This window comes from Ranitomeya imitator, chromosome 4 (assembly GCF_032444005.1).
Source record: "Ranitomeya imitator isolate aRanImi1 chromosome 4, aRanImi1.pri, whole genome shotgun sequence".
Lineage (NCBI taxonomy): Eukaryota > Metazoa > Chordata > Amphibia > Anura > Dendrobatidae > Ranitomeya > Ranitomeya imitator.
Window position 1 is genome coordinate 387,083,932 of NC_091285.1, and position 18,056 is coordinate 387,101,987.

Sequence of the window (18,056 nt, forward strand, 5' to 3'; positions counted from 1 at the left end):
GCGGTTCACGGGCTTTGAGTTGCTGGAGTTTTAGCTCTTACATCGAAGATTCTTCCTCTGCTGAAGTAGTTAAAAAGATGCCTTACCTTAGACAACTTAAATATCACTTTGATAAAGTGGGAACCAATTTTCTGTGTAGGATTTCAAAGATATAATTGCACGGCCGCAGCGGGCCAAGCTGTAATTTTAGAAGTCAGTGCTCTGTTTCACAACGAACCTTTCTTTTTAATGTTTGGGATAATTGCACCACAAGCACAGGTGGCATTGTAGCAATGCGGCACGGCATTTGTAGGCATTTCTTCATCGGGAGTTAAATGAACGTCATATTTCAGATTTCTCGGGGCCGATATGACATGCTCCAGAAACAAAGGACATTTAGATAAATGACAAACATGAATCGGATTTATCCTGGGGCCTTGTAGTTTTATTTTACTTTTCAGGCAAATAAATTGTGTAGAGCTCAACTTCTGCTTTAGTATATTATTGCCTGGTGACTTCTACCTCCTTTTATCTTTATTTCGGAGGCTCATTTCATTTCATTGCTATTCACATGGGTTCTTTTATTCAGCATTTAAATGTGTATAGTGTTAATGTTAAGACAACAGCTATTCTGGCTGGAAATAAAAGCGTGGAGCCTATGATATAGAGGCTGACATGTCCTGCGTCCACAAGTGAAAGACTAGGTGTCACTGGTGATTTAAAATCGGAAGCTCTCCCGAGAAGCTGCCTGCTGGCTGTTGATTTAGGTCTGTTGAACCATGGAGACCTTAAGACTGGTAATTGCAGCGTTATTTGACATGGAGCAGTGATATTAATCAGCCATATTGTCTTTTCGAGACACATTTATGAGAAATAAAAGAGATCGCTATGCTACTGGAGGTTCGGCCATGGAGATTAAGGGTAATATATGACACTGCACAGTATGTCATCCATTACCTGGCTTTCTGAATGGCTTTTTGTCAGCTAACACAGCTCGTTTTAAGTGGGTAATGCAGTTCCTTCTAGTGATGGCCTTTATAGAAAGTGTGGCCTTTGTAGAAAGTATGGCCTTTACATTAGTATGCCACTTTGTGCTCTGAGACTATATAACTGTGAAAGAAGGTTCAAGTCCTGGGATTTTAAATGAAAATAACTATCTCCTCAGCATCTTATAAATACCATAATAAAGTCATACTAGACTAATCAGTTCTGCATACTTAAGACCTCCAAAAATGACAATGAGAAGGCTGCCACTAGGCTCCTTCTTCTCCCTGGCACAAGGTGCATTGCCCTGCCCTGTAAGACATCTTCTGCTCATCAATAAGCACTTTAGATGGCCATTTAAATAATCCTTCTATTACAGCTTTCTTAGGCCATGTGCACACTACCATATTTCCCGTTTAAGTCTGACCCGTCAAAACATTGGATCGTACTTGGACCAATGTTATTCCATGGGGCCGCGCACATATCCAATTGCAGCTTGTCCACGTTTGATTCGACATCTGAGTGCAGTCCGATTTCAGGGCACTGACACGATAGAGAAGATGGAGAAATCTTGTTCTCCATTTTCTCCTGTGTTCTTCGATACTCTCATCCAACAGAATCTAGATCACACTATGCTGACACTGATCAAACTTTGATCAGTGTCATTTTCACTATCGAACCAACTCTGTTGGATGAGAGAATTTACGCTTGTATGACCATAGCCTTAGCAAGTAGGATCAGTTTTCATTGAGTAGGTAGAAAATGGTGCTAAGCGGAAAAACCTCTTTAAGTGAAAAATTATTTACATTTAACTTGGCATTCCCCCCCCCAATAAGTTAAGTATTAGGAAATGTCTCTAGTATTGTTTTTCACTGGGGAAATTAAGGGCCCAACATTAAAATAAAGCAATCTGTCCATTATTTCCCCCAAAATCTGATTGATTCTAAGAGTGAAAGCACGGTACACACTGTGTTTGTGCCCACTTTCAGGATGGAGCTATGTACCCAACAGTAGTCACAGTCAAGATGGAGGCTGAGGCATCTGTCCATTATAGGAACCCATTATAAGAAAACATATACTACACTGTCCCTCTGTATAGGAAAGAACAGTCTTATGTGCTTTCCTATACAATAAAAAAGATAATATGGAGACTATACCTGCCAGAGGCTGAAAAAACACAGGTTTAGCCTTTGTCTGGTGAACTTGGGCCCATGGGAATGTTACACTATATGATGGGAAAAGCTCCCAATGTATATTGTAGGTTCTGTGCACAGACACAGTGTATAATTAGCCTTAGATATGTTTGAGTATTGTGTATGTTCTGTTACTTAGATTCCAGTTCCCTACCTAGACAAGCCCGGAGGTGCTAACTTATACTGCCATTACCTATGTAAATGGGGCATGAAACTGAGTAGAAGAAATGTTTTGTCTGCTTTAGACAAGTAGAATTCTGTTTCGTGAGGGATTAATGTGCCAATAAAATCCAACCACTTTGTATTTGAAATGAATGTGCAGATGGGATGTGTTGTACCTGAAAGAATGTAGAGTACGCAGTTCTATGTGACCTGATCACTTGCAATGAAAAAGCTTCAATGAATGGTGTAATGAGTGTCAGCGAGAAGTCTGGGGTCTTTACATCTGTGATTGTCATGTTAACAGTCTGAACAGGAGAGAACGACTTTCGTTTTTACCCAATTATTTGCACAAAGAAAACAAAGAAAGGGCAGATGATACAGTACCTCCATGGTCTGAGACTGGTGCATGGCTTTGATTGCATTCTGTGCCATTGCCCTTGTAGAAAATGTAACAAACGCACAGCCTGTGGGGACAAGGGGACAGGGGGCAGGAAAGACAAAAAAAAACAACAAGACAAAAGGGTTGGACGCTTGTTAAACCAACACAATCTACGAGAACGGCCACAAGACGACACTGTTCTCAGTAGTACATAAAAGTAACAACTCCTGGAATTTTTTTTTAGTGGTTTGGTACTTACAGTGCTGACTTGCTAATCCGACCATAGAAGAAAGGAAAAAAAAACAAAACAAAAACAAAATGGGGAAGTGTTCTTTTCAGCCACAGGTGGACACACATATTTAGAGAGATAGAGCTACAAATATTCAATCACTGATCATTTCATTTTCACATGATTGAAAGCGTCAAAATAAATCACCATTTATAACGGGATTAAGTTGTACTATGGGACTCACCTAATACTGGACTTATACACTATGGCTATATATATTAATATGTATGGTACTATCAGTTAGGTCAGTGGGAATGTGATTTCTGTACTTTATAATATCCAATTTATTCTTCTTTCTATTCACTCTGGGAGTCAAACTGATATAAAGTTGACACAAATAGCTAAAAATGTCAGTAATGTGCTCTGTAATTCTGATCCCTTTGAGAGAATTACAATCCTGAAGTGTAGATTGAGAACAAGTAGCCACCACTGCAACATATAGAAAACATGTCCCATCTGAAGCCCTAAAACCACTGTCATATTGTTATTCAGGATACTGAAAAGTTGGTTTGTGAAGATGTGACTGTCTAAAAATGTCACTTGCAGCATAAAGGAAAAAATACATTTATAAGGTAGAAAAAAAACTGTTAGTAGTCATGTGGGCGGTCCGTGTCCCTGGGAGAAAACCAGTTTTAGCACCATCTGGAGCACTTTGGACTGTAGTCAATCCTGAGACGGGACTGCTCACATGACTGCTTTATTTTTTCCTTAGGGGATTGCCATATTTACAAACCAATTGTTACCCTGTATAATGTTATGGTTGCTGCTTAGAGGTTTAATATATAGTTCTCTTCAATGCGATGTAGGGTGAGAAAACATAAACAGAAAAGGAACACATTGTAGTACATTTTGCAGCATAAATATATTGCAATTATTATTGAAATTTTGGTGTAAATTGTAAAATTAAATATCATGATATACACAATACAGGCTGTTTGTTGTAACACAAGTTACGCAATCTGACCAAACTCTTAACTACATTAAAAAGGGAATATGTAACCAGGAAAGGTTCTCTTAGTCTGGTAACTTTACCGATATCTCACCCCAATGGTTTCAAGAGCAAGAAGGTGAACATGTGGTGTTCTGCAATTATCAGACACATTGCACTTTTTGGGGAGCCATTTGTACGTGCTAATATCATCATTAGATTAGTCGTGAGGGTCTGGTAAGTAATAGCATCAAATGCGGTAAACAAGATTTTTCTTTGTGGTTAAACGCATATATATATATATATATATATATATATATATGTGTGTGTATACACGACCTTTGTTTTATAAAATATCATCATTTAATGGAAAAACTGTAAAAAAAATTCATATCTGGTCTGGAAATTTTCAACTAAAATATTTTACATGAAAGAAATTAAGATTCTCCATTTAAATATCACTCACAATTTTTCTTTAGAATATAAACGGCTTTAAAGTAAAGCAAAAATGACATTTGTAGCAATTCTTCAATAAATACTCCCTACTGTTTAATACAGCCCTCAGTTGTCTCTGCTCTCAATGCAGAGACTATAGACACAGTAAATGCCACCTATAATCTGCTGATGGTGGCAAAGAAGTTAGATGATGGTGATGAATAGAAACTTTCTGAACTGGATTGAGCAGTCATCTAAAGGGAACGGCTGCAAATCTTATTACATTTTAATATCATAAATTCAATAATGTTGAGTAACAAAAAAAAGTGGAAAAATGTTATGGATTATGTCACAAACCACATTACTTATTTCCAATTATCACTTCTCTTGTGACTTTAAAAATAAAAAAAAGCTGGAAATGTGCATGGAGTTTAATGGAAAATGACAGAATTAATATAAAATAAGCCAGAAATTGGTGAGAATTATAATGTTGACCTATTTCAGTTCACCTGACATAAATTTAATTTTCATTTTCTTTGTCAGGGATCAAGTGTTTGTGAAACGTACGTCGGGTGTTTGGTAGGTGAGCCTACTTATGTTTATGCCCTTGTATGCCCTATTTGCACCTTATGCGACTTAATCTCTAGGGAATTACTTTGTCTGGCGCTCCAATCTGTATTATGTTATCACTTTATATGCTTGAACTAACATTTTTTATTTACCATTTGTATAATATACATGTGCTACGCACATAAACCTCTCGCGTACGTTGTTTTCTAAAGTGATTCTATAGTTATTGATGCCTCTTTACCTTGGTGGTTTCCATTTTGGCTCATCCATCAATATATCGAGATGTTTGTTATGTTAAATATAGACATATTTTTAATCTATTCAATAAAAACTATTTTTAGTATTTATTAGCACATTTTTGGACTGTTTTGGGCTTTTTAATGTAAATTGCATCATAGGGCTGGAAAACGTGAAAATGAATTTAAAAAAAATGCAGAATAATCCAAAGTAGAAACATTCTGTTTGTTCATCATCATTAACTTGGCGTAATGTAATATTTATAAAGGTTTAATATTCAGAACGTGACGCCAAGCCAGTTACCCAGCATGGTGGCTATATTAACATTATTTTATGTTAAAAAGCAACTGGGTGGTCATCTTAAATAATGCAAATCTCTTGTGCTTTTCAGCAACCTTTCCAATAGATACACGCAGCGAGATTTTAAGATAATGAAAGATGAGGAAGAAGTAGCACAGATAATGAACTTCATATTTGTTTATATATTTTATAGCAGCGTTCACTGACTTCTGTTCTTATTTGTATGTACACCTTCAAATGAAGGGTTGTGACACGTAGAATACATAATACCTTATTGCTACTCATGCCAGAACTGGTTACCGTGTGGGTCAAATGCAGCACTTTCAAGGCTCATTGCCCCCTTAACTAATAAAAACACTGCCTTTTGAAATTTCCATTTTATTCATCGAGCACCCTTGGGTATCTTGAAGAAAAAGACTGTGAAATTAATGTAGATTCTGGCTGATTTTGTAATAATACTATGGCTCACTAAAAGCTTCGCCAGAGCAACACAGGCATGTTTGACTCTTGCTCTCTAATGACTTTAAAAGTGCATTGATTTTCAGCTTCTTTAGCCTTGCACAGTTTGAACTTGGGTTTCAGAGAATAATTTAGTGTTCCACTCAATTTCCTCAAAACATTATTATTATTACTACTTAAAAGATTTCCAAATGAAGCAAATCTAAACACTGAGTGGTTCCAGCATATTGTCATTTCGAAGCTAATGCACAAAATCCTGTTCTTGGCATTACACGATTATCAGCTGCCCCAGTGGCCAGTAAAGACAATGAAACAATTATTTATTTATTTCCTTGAAGTTCCAACGACTAACGGATTGATAGGAAGGGCCAAATCAATTAGCTGGCTAAAAGAATAAAGTAATATATAAAATGCATGGTTAATTTAGCTTTTCCACATACTCTGTATACAGCTGATGATACCAAATAATACATTTTGTGAAAAAAGGGACAAACACTATTGTGAATCTCCATCACAGATATCATTACATCTCATGGTAAAATGTGTTGTAGCATGCAACACTGCTTTATGATGGACACCTTGGCAGAATCCAATTGACCACATGACAGGTCAACGGGGTGCACTGGGTAGTGCTGGAATACATGGTGCGATGGATTCATTGAATCTTTATTCTGCTTTTATGGTCTTATGAGGGAATTGACACATGGGACCCGATTCATCAAAACTTTCACACCAGTATTCTGGTTAAAAGCTTTGAAAGGTCGCAAAATTTTTTGCAAATTTTCACGATAGTATTTCTGAGCTTTGACAAAATGGGGAAATATGGGCAATATCACGCTACAGCTCGTCTCATTTACCACGAGCTGTGGCTTTCTCTATACCAGAAATCTTACTCCAATACTGATTGGAATGAGATTCCAGGTGTGGCAGATGTTCTCGATTGATGAAGAGGTGCGTCTGTCTCAAGCACCCCCCTCTCACGCCAGTCTTGATGGATTGGATTCATGGTGTTTGAAACAGAGGTGTGAACTCATCTTGTATAGGATTTATAACATGACTGCACAAATTTTTTTCAAAAATCATGAGTGAAATTTATAAGGAGTGATCGGACAAAAATATTTAAAAGGGGGTTCATAGTTTGTATCATATGGGTTTGTATCATATGGTGCTGAGTTCACTTTTGTGTATGTGTTACTATTCTCGTTTTTAAAGGTTGTCTTGGAATTAATAAAAGAGTTCACTAAATATGCTATCCCATAAATAAATATTACCTTTCTCAATGAACATTTAAAATGTTCCTATTGCTGTTCCATGCATTTTACTTTATACTTGGGTCCCATTTTTATTTCTTAGCAGAAAGTCCACTAAATGAGTCCAGTACTGATGAAAAATACCCACATCTAGTGCACAGATTTCTACAGGATGACCTGCAATGTGGCAAGAAGCAGTCTGCTGTCCATAAGAGGATATCGGTTGTGGGACTGAGATAATGGGCACTTGTGACAACTGGCACTAGACACACTTAGTTATACATTTTATAGAATATTTTTATAACATAAAGATTAACATTGTTGCTCATTTATTTTATATCAGCTCTGCATTGTGATATACAGTGGGGCAAAAACGTATTTAGTCAGTCAGCAATAGTGCAAGTTCCACCACTTAAAAAGATGAGAGGCGTCTGTAATTTACATCATAGGTAGACCTCAACTATGGGAGACAAACTGAGAAAAAAAAATCCAGAAAATCACATTGTCTGTTTTTTTTAACATTTTATTTGCATATTATGGTGGAAAATAAGTATTTGGTCAGAAACAAACAATCAAGATTTCAGGCTCTCACAGACCTGTAACTTCTTCTTTAAGAGTCTCCTCTTTCCTCCACTCATTACCTGTAGTAATGGCACCTGTTTAAACTTGTTATCAGTATAAAAAGACACCTGTGCACACCCTCAAACAGTCTGACTCCAAACTCCACTATGGTGAAGACCAAAGAGCTGTCAAAGGACACCAGAAACAAAATTGTAGTCCTGCACCAGGCTGGGAAGACTGAATCTGCAATAGCCAACCAGCTTGGAGTGAAAAAATCAACAGTGGGAGCAATAATTAGAAAATGGAAGACATACAAGACCACTGATAATCTCCCTCGATCTGGGGCTCCACGCAAAATCCCACCCCGTGGGGTCAGAATGATTACAAGAACGGTGAGCAAAAATCCCAGAACCACGCGGGGGGACCTAGTGAATGAACTGCAGAGAGCTGGGACCAATATAACAAGGCCTACCATAAGTAACACACTACGCCACCATGGACTCAGATCCTGCAGTGCCAGACGTGTCCCACTGCTTAAGCCAGTACATGTCCGGGCCCGTCTGACGTTTGCTAGAGAGCATTTGGATGATCCAGAGGAGTTTTGGGAGAATGTCCTATGGTCTGATGAAACCAAACTGGAACTGTTTGGTAGAAACACAACTTGTCGTGTTTGGAGGAAAAAGAATACTGAGTTGCATCCATCAAACACCATACCTACTGTAAAGCATGGTGGTAGAAACATCATGCTTTGGGGCTGTTTCTCTGCAAAGGGGCCAGGATGACTGATCCGGGTACATGAAAGAATGAATGGGGCTATGTATCGTGAGATTTTGAGTGCAAACCTCCTCCCATCAGCAAGGGCATTGAAGATGAAACGTGGCTGGGTCTTTCAACATGACAATGATCCAAAGCACACCGCCAGGGCAACGAAGGAGTGGCTTCGTAAGAAGCATTTCAAGGTCCTGGAGTGGCCTAGCCAGTCTCCAGATCTCAACCCTATAGAAAACCTTTGGAGGGAGTTGAAAGTCCATGTTGCCAAGCGAAAAGCCAAAAACATCACTGCTCTAGAGGAGATCTGCATGGAGGAATGGGCCAACATACCAACAACAGTGTGTGGCAACCTTGTGAAGACTTTCAGAAAACGTTTGACCTCTGTCATTGCCAACAAAGGATATATTACAAAGTCTTGAGATGAAATTTTGTTTCTGACCAAATACTTATTTTCCACCATAATATGCAAATAAAATGTTAAAAAAACAGACAATGTGATTTTCTGGAATTTTTTTTCTCAGTTTGTCTCCCATAGTTGAGGTCTACCTATGATGTAAATTACAGACGCCTCTAATCTTTTTAAGTGGTGGAACTTGCACTATTGCTGACTGACTAAAGGTACCTTCACACATAACGATATTGTTAACGATATCGTTGCTATTTGTGACGTAGCAACGATATCGTTAATGAAATCGTTATGTGTGACAGCGACCAACGATCAGGCCCCTGCTGGGAGATCGTTGGTCGCTGAATAAAGTCCAGAACTTTATTTCGTCGCTGGACTCCCTGGAGACATCGCTGGATCGGCGTGTGTGACACCGATCCAGCGATGTCTTCACTGGTAACCAGGGTAAACATCGGGTAACTAAGCGCAGGGCCGCGCTTAGTAACCCGATGTTTACCCTGGTTACCATGCTAAAAGTAAAAAAAAACAAACACTAGATACTTACCTACAGCCGTCTGTCCTCCAGCGCTGTGCTCTGCACTCCTCCTGTACTGGCTGTGAGCCGGAAAGCAGAGCGGTGACGTCACCGCTCTGCTTTCCGGCTCCCAGACAGTACAGGAGGAGTGCAGAGAAGCAGAGCGCAGCGCTGGAGGACAGACGGCTGTAGGTAAGTATCTAGTGTTTGTTTTTTTTTACTTTTAGGATGGTAACCAGGGTAAACATCGGGTTACTAAGCGCGGCCCTGCGCTTAGTTACCCGATGTTTACCCTGGTTACCGGCATCGTTGGTCGCTGGAGAGCGGTCTGTGTGACAGCTCTCCAGCGACCAAACAGCGACGCTGCAGCGATCCGGATCGTTGTCGTTATCGCTGCAGCGTCGCTCAGTGTGAAGGGGCCTTTAATACTTTTTTGTCCCACTGTATATAGTTTTTTAATATTTTAGAGCTACATCTTTTATCTTCTATACTTTAAATTAATACATTGTTTTTTATTTTCTCTAAGGTGTTTTTCAGGTATGGCTTGCTCTAGGCATACAACAGTACATATGTTTTATCAAGATTGTTCATATAAAGGGTTATTCCTAGGACTGGATCCAACCATTGGGATGCTTAATGATCTAAAAGATAGGACTGTGGAACCACTAGAATGGGCGTGCAGAGTACAGTACTCAGCTTTCTCCAGCAATCACATTGGCAATGAATGGTGCGCATCTCTGCCCTACTGAAGAGGGTTTCAGAGCCTTTCTCTGGGTCACTAAGTTATCGGTAACTCCTCTGATCAATAAGTTATCCCCCATTCAATGTAGTTCTGGGAATAACCATTTAGGTTTACTAGCACAAAAGAGCTTAGCTTTGTTTTTTTTGTTTTTTATATGGGTCTCTCAACTTTTATATACCCCGATGAGGACATCTAAACAGGGAACGAAAAGCAATGATAATGTCTAAAAGCACTGTGGAACATAATAGTGCCATATAAATAAGTAAAATAAATAAATACCATTTGGTACATTCGCAGTCTATACACTGAATTACTACACCACCAGCACTGCCCTATTTATCCATCATAATAGAAAACTAGACATTTTTTTTGAATGACAACTATAAAGATTGCATTTTCTACCCATAGCATATTGTGGACTTGTAAAATGATTGAAAATGAGTCTCTCGTCCTTTTACAAGTGTTAAGTATCATTGCTACCTATAGCCTGCTGTTATGTACAGAACTATCCAAGACTGTGAAATGCTATGGTGGTTCTGTGGATTACCATTGATCCTATTGCAGTTCATATGCCACAATCTTATCTACGTTGCCTTACTACTGTCACTAATGTGTGACAAATTTAAGAAAGCTGCATATGTAATGCAAAAGATTAGTGATGTGTGAGCTGAGATATAATATGGGAAAAATGCCCTACAAAAAAGAATGACACTGAGTGGCAAAGTTGAGGTATGGAGCACGAGCACCTCTCATTAGGGGTCTGAGCTGCTGTCTGCCCTTTCATTAGCCAATGCCCTTAGTCTATTTTCACATTCCTGTTTTCCTTCCAGTAGAGGTCAGACACATGCATGATGGTCAGACACATGAACATGTAAAGGTCTCCAACTTGAGCTGCCTGCTAGTGTGGTTTATCCCAACAGAAGACCATCCCACTTCCATGACACCACCAACACTCCTGTGAGAGGGCAAGGATTGGCACAACAGAGGGGATCATAGAGGCTCTTTCCTTTGCGTGAGGAGTGCCGAGAAGGCAAGGATATCCCACAGCAGAACAAAGCAGACGGGCATCTTATTCTTGATTGTGGGGATTGTTGCACAAGAGTACTCTGCGTGCCATTGCCTCTGTGTGAAGTGGAGAGACTCACTATATGCAGATGGAGACTGGTGCCTGTGACAAGAACAACTGTGTTTCAAGTACCAGTAAAATGTTGCAAGCGTCCGCTGTGTGCTAACTGTCTAGCTCTGTTTAAGTATTTGCTGATTGTGAATTTCTGTAACCACCAAGCACATTGCCTCATGTGAGAAAAGTTGTTGAAGTATCACTAGTGTACAGCTGTATTCCTTCTATGAACAGGAGCCATTGCGTCCATATCCTTGTAGGTATATACCAGCACAATGTCATTTATAACAGGGTAGCCCTGCCTCCCATCATGTGAAGGAAAGCAATGGTTTTGCAGTCCTTCTATTTGTGTATTTTCATGACCTCCCTTCCAGCCAGGAAATAAATCACTAAAGCATTCTGTGATTGAAGCAATATTTTAAAAACCACGTAGGAAAGTGTTATAAGCTAAATAAAGTATTTATTTCTGTCAGTTTAACAGACCGAGCAGGTGCTTAGATTTATCATAGGATATGGCACTTAAAGGTTCCATTTCGTAGCTCCTGATTCGAATGTGAAGATCATTATCTTATAGTGGTATATGCACAGACCGCATTCTTGACTAACATGGCACTTTGTTGCCAAGGAATCCTTTTAGTTACCTAATTTGATCTTATTATCCATGAGTGTGTTCCGTACTAGCAATTACTAAACAGAGGTTAAGAATGTATAAGAGGCATGTAAAATGTCAACAAAAATCAATAAGGCACAGTTTATGCATTTACCACAATTTTCAGCAGCCGCAGCAAGTCGGAGAGGAGTTATACAGAGATGTTGCAATTAGCTGTTCCAGAAAAAAAGTCAAAGTGTTAGCTGAACAATAAAGATGCTTTTTATGCCACGGAGAGAACAAGCAAGGTCTTTTAAAAGTGTACGTCTTTTTAATTTACAGATCAATCAGTATTCCTTTTAGCGTCAAATGAAATACATAGCGCCTCCCAAATTCTATTTGAAAATCTTGTAATTGCTTTTCAAGTAGGTCGTTGGACAGAATTCTGTTTTGTATGCTTTAAATGCGGTGAAGGGCATTGATTATTTTGTTTTTGCTGGAGTATCAAAGTTATCTTCTGCTTCAATCTCCTTTAGATGACAGTTTCAATGTAAAATCAGAAGCGTTTTTGATATTATCATTAGTGGAGATGATAAAATGCTATATACATGAGTAGTAACATCATGGCTTGACAGGTCTCCTAACTTTTGATAAACTGCTGGAAATGTCACCAAATTGTGCAACTTTTGGGTTCTTCAGTCCCAGCCATCTCTCACAACCTGTTGAAAAGTGAGTGGAGCTTAGCTTAGAGGGGGCATTGTCTAGAACAGCTGAAAAAATCAGCATCATATATGCCAAAAATGTACTGTAATGAACCACAGAAATGCAATTTAGTGCATTTTTTTGTGTTGGTGCTTAGCAGCTAAAAAATTCACTAAACAGATTAAGTTGTACATTATTCTAAAAGAATTTGATGGATCTATAAAATATTAGTCTTGAAGAATCAAGGCATATGTGTATTCTTTGAGTGATTGCTCCTTTTGGCACATCATTTTTGTATCGTTTTGGCTAATGGGTGAGCAGACCTGTCCCCAAATTGTGCACTTACACAGAGCTGCATTGTTTGAGGACAGCTGTTCTTAAATTTTGATGCCAAACCTGATGTCAATAACACTAAATGCCTCACAATCACTACTTTATTACTATTATTCCAAGATCTGACTACCTTCAAGAACAATCTTCTCATATATTATTGACATTAGTGTATCTTATTAATAGCTTGTTTTCCTTTTTCTTTACCATCAAGATATTTCTAAGGTGAATCTCATTCTATTTATATTTGCAAAGGTTGAAAATCCACCCATTAAAAGATGAATGGGGTACTTTTTGTAATTTTGGTGAACCACCAAGTGATGCATCAATATTAATTTATTTCTTTGCAAAGTGCACCCTATTCATTAACACAACATCTGAATATTGCGGCAAGACTGTTATGCATAAGGTTTCTCTATCCTACATTGTAATATTGCCAGTATAATTAGAGAATAGTCATGGTAACAAAGTTTATTTCACATGTCATCTCAAGCAATCGACTAATTTGATCAACTTATAAAAGATGTAACATGCGAATGTGAAACCTGGACATTAAAAAAGCAAGATAGTAGAACAATCTACACCTTCAAAATGTGGTGCTGGAAAAGGATGTTATTGATACCATGGATTTCAAGAAGAACAAAAAAATCAATTTCTGGAACAAACCAGGCCAGACATGTCACTCGAAGCATGGGTCACCAAGCTACGACTTGCCTACTTTGGACACATCATACGAAGAGAGCCATCACTGGAGAAAGACATAATAGTTATTAAGGTTGAAGGAAGACTATAAGTCCATCTAGTTCAACCCATAGCCTAACCTAACATGCCCTAACATGTTGATCCAGAGAAAGGCAAAAAAAAAAACCCATGTGGCAAAGAGTAAGCTCCACCTTGGTCAGAAGTATTGGAGGAACAAGACATAAAGGAAGAACAGCCATCAATGGCTTGATACTATCAAGATGTCGTCGGAGAAGACCCTGGTGAACCTATCTAAGCTTGTACAAGATTGATCTTCCTACAGATTGTTCATACCTCAAGTCGCCATGGCTCGAGACTGAACCAAAGACCATTTAAAAAAATAATTTGAAAAAGCCATAGAGAAGTCAGAATATATTCATTTTCAAAAATGTGTTGTAAAAGATCTTTAAAACATAAATTAATCAAAATGGCTTTGTATCTTCATTCTTCTTTATCTCTAGGCTACATTAGTTTTGTAATATATACAGTATTTTTCCAGTTCCAGATAACTACTGTAGGTCCAAGGACGTCCACCCATTTCTTCTGATACATGTTGGCACCAATGACACGGCAAGGAAGGACCTACCGACAATCTGCAAGGACTTTGAAGAGTTGGGGAAGAAAGTAAAGGAACTGGATGCACAGGTAGTTTTTTCTTCTATCCTTCCAGTAGACGGGCATGGCACCAGGAGATGGAACAGGATCCTTGATGCGAACAACTGGCTAAGACGATGGTGCAGACAACAAGGATTCGGATTCCTGGACCACGGTGTGAATTACTTGTACGATGGACTCCTCGCCAGAGACGGACTACACCTCAACAAACCTGGGAAAAACACATTCACCAGAAGACTCGCTACACTCATCAGGAGGGCGTTAAACTAGAAGAAGAGGGGACGGGAAGAAAAACATTAGACTGGAACAAAGAAGATCCAGGAAAACATACTCAGAAGGGAGGTAAGAACATTTCTAAAACAATCCACAGCGAGGAGATTGGAACAAAACAAAATCCTCTAAACTGCATGCTCGCAAACGCCAGAAGCCTGACAAACAAGATGGAAGAACTAGAAGCAGAAATATCTACAGGTAACTTTGACATAGTGGGAATAACCGAGACATGGTTAGATGAAAGCTATGACTGGGCAGTTAACTTACAGGGTTACAGTCTGTTTAGAAAGGATCGTAAAAATCGGAGAGGAGGAGGGGTTTGTCTCTATGTAAAGTCTTGTCTAAAGTCCACTTTAAGGGAGGATATTAGCGAAGGGAATGAGGATGTCGAGTCCATATGGGTCGAAATTCATGGAGGGAAAAATGGTAACAAAATTCTCATTGGGGTCTGTTACAAACCCCCAAATATAACAGCAATCATGGAAAGTCTACTTCTAAAGCAGATAGATGAAGCTGCAACCATAATGAGGTCCTGGTTATGGGGGACTTTAACTACCCGGATATTAACTGGGAAACAGAAACCTGTGAAACCCATAAAGGCAACAAGTTTCTGCTAATAACCAAGAAAAATTATCTTTCACAATTGGTGCAGAATCCAACCAGAGGAGCAGCACTTTTAGACCTAATACTATCTAATAGACCTGACAGAATAACAAATCTGCAGGTGGTCGGGCATCTAGGAAATAGCGACCACAATATTGTACAGTTTCACCTGTCTTTCACTAGGGGGACTTGTCAGGGAGTCACAAAAATACTGAACTTTAGGAAGGCAAAGTTTGACCAGCTTAGAGATGCCCTTAATCTGGTAGACTGGGACAATATCCTCAGAAATAAGAATACAGATAATAAATGGAAAATGTTTAAGAACATCCTAAATAGGCACTGTAAGCGGTTTATACCTTGTGGGAATAAAAGGACTAGAAATAGGAAAAACCCAATGTGGCTAAACAAAGAAGTAAGACAGGCAATTAACAGTAAAAAGAAAGCATTTGCACTACTAAAGCAGGATGGCACCATTGAAACTCTAAAAAACTATAGGGAGAAAAATACTTTATCTAAAAAACTAATTCAAGCTGCCAAAAAGGAAACAGAGAAGCACATTGCTAAGGAGAGTAAAACTAATCCCAAACTTTTCTTCAACTATATCAATAGTAAAAGAATAAAAACTGAAAATGTAGGCCCCTTAAAAAATAGTGAGGAAAGAATGGTTGTAGATGACGAGGAAAAAGCTAACATATTAAACACCTTCTCCACGGTATTCACGGTGGAAAATGAAATGCTAGGTGAAATCCCAAGAAACAATGAAAAACCTATATTAAGGGTCACCAATCTAACCCAAGAAGAGGTGTGAAACCGGCTAAATAAGATTAAAATAGATAAATCTCCGGGTCCGGATGGCATACACCCACGAGTACTAAGAGAACTAAGTAATGTAATAGATAAACCATTATTTCTTATTTTTAGGGACTCTATAGCGACGGGGTCTGTTCCGCAGGACTGGCGCATAGCAAATGTGGTGCCAATATTCAAAAAGGGCTCTAAAAGTGAACCTGGAAATTATAGGCCAGTAAGTCTAACCTCTATTGTTGGTAAAATATTTGAAGGGTTTCTGAGGGATGTTATTCTGGATTATCTCATTGAGAATAACTGTTTAACTCCATATCAGCATGGGTTTATGAGAAATCGCTCCTGTCAAACCAATCTAATCAGTTTTTATGAAGAGGTAAGCTATAGGCTGGACCACGGTGAGTCATTGGACGTGGTATATCTCGATTTTTCCAAAGCGTTTGATACCGTGCCGCACAAGAGGTTGGTACACAAAATGAGAATGCTTGGTCTGGGGGAAAATGTGTGTAAATGGGTTAGTAACTGGCTTAGTGATAGAAAGCAGAGGGTGGTTATAAATGGTATAGTCTCTAACTGGGTCGCTGTGACCAGTGGGGTACCGCAGGGGTCGGTATTGGGACCTGTTCTCTTCAACATATTCATTAATGATCTGGTAGAAGGTTTACACAGTAAAATATCGATATTTGCAGATGATACAAAACTATGTAAAGCAGTTAATACAAGAGAAGATAGTATTCTGCTACAGATGGATCTGGATAAGTTGGAAACTTGGGCTGAAAGGTGGCAGATGAGGTTTAACAATGATAAATGTAAGGTTATACACATGGGAAGAAGAAATCAATATCACCATTACACACTGAACGGGAAACCACTGGGTAAATCTGACAGGGAGAAGGACTTGGGGATCCTAGTTAATGATAAACTTACCTGGAGCAGCCAGTGCCAGGCAGCAGCTGCCAAGGCAAACAGGATCATGGGGTGCATTAAAAGAGGTCTGGATACACATGATGAGAGCATTATACTGCCTCTGTACAAATCCCTAGTTAGACCGCACATGGAGTACTGTGTCCAGTTTTGGGCACCGGTGCTCAGGAAGGATATAATGGAACTAGAGAGAGTACAAAGGAGGGCAACAAAATTAATAAAGGGGATGGGAGATCTACAATACCCAGATAGATTAGCGAAATTAGGATTATTTAGTCTAGAAAAAAGACAACTGAGGGGCGATCTAATAACCATGTATAAGTATATAAGGGACAATACAAATATCTCGCTGAGGATCTGTTTATACCAAGGAAGGTGACGGGCACAAGGGGGCATTCTTTGCGTCTGGAGGAGAGAAGGTTTTTCCACCAACATAGAAGTGGATTCTTTACTGTTAGGGCAGTGAGAATCTGGAATTGCTTGCCTGAGGAGTTGGTGATGGCGAACTCAGTCGAGGGGTTCAAGAGAGGCCTGGATGTCTTCCTGGAGCAGAACAATATTGTATCATACAATTATTAGGTTCTGTAGAAGGACGTAGATCTGGGGATTTATTATGATGGAATATAGGCTGAACTGGATGGACAAATGTCTTTTTTCGGCCTTACTAACTATGTTACTATGTTACTATGTATAAGAACAATAATGGTACTGTTTGTAAAGATATATTCAAATGTGGACAGTTTGTTGCAGACATTTCAGTGACTGAAAATGACTTAAAATGTCAGACAAGCCCACAGTACTGCAAATCATTGGCAGGTACATAGTGAAAAGTGTCATGGACCCAAATACACACTATCACAAACTTCCGTAACCTCTCTAACCTTATACCCATTCGCCCAGCCCCCGCTTCCCCTGTCCCACTAACAGGAGCTCTGTGGAATGCTCGCTCTGTCTGCAACAAGCTTTCCTACATCCATGATCTTTTTGTTACTACCAAACTTTCCTTCCTTGCCATCACTGAAACCTGGCTCACCCCTTCTGACACAGCCTCCCCTCCTGCACTCTCTTACGGTGGCTTCCACCTTTCTCACACACCCCGCCCCAGCAGCAAGCATGGCGGAGGAGTTGGTTTTCTCCTGTCAACTAACTGCTCCTTCACCCCAATCCCACTGCCACCATCTGTTACCCTCCCTTCC

The 18,056-nt window shown here is 39.2% G+C and overlaps 1 protein-coding gene across 50 annotated transcripts in view; it reads right to left on the reverse strand.

Annotated features, from left to right (window-relative positions):
- Positions 1 to 18,056, reverse strand: part of CELF2 (CUGBP Elav-like family member 2) — a 671,263-nt gene that overhangs the window by 93,477 nt on the left and 559,730 nt on the right. For 39 of the 50 annotated variants that reach the window (XM_069765284.1, XM_069765281.1, XM_069765280.1 and 36 more), the window contains one exon: positions 2,703 to 2,782. In XM_069765284.1, coding sequence (XP_069621385.1) covers positions 2,703 to 2,782 — 80 coding nt within the window. Of the gene's footprint in view, positions 1 to 2,702; positions 2,783 to 2,956; positions 2,969 to 18,056 lie in introns of all 50 variants that reach the window. The other 11 variants (XM_069765256.1, XM_069765248.1, XM_069765243.1 and 8 more) reach the window with 1 other exon arrangement.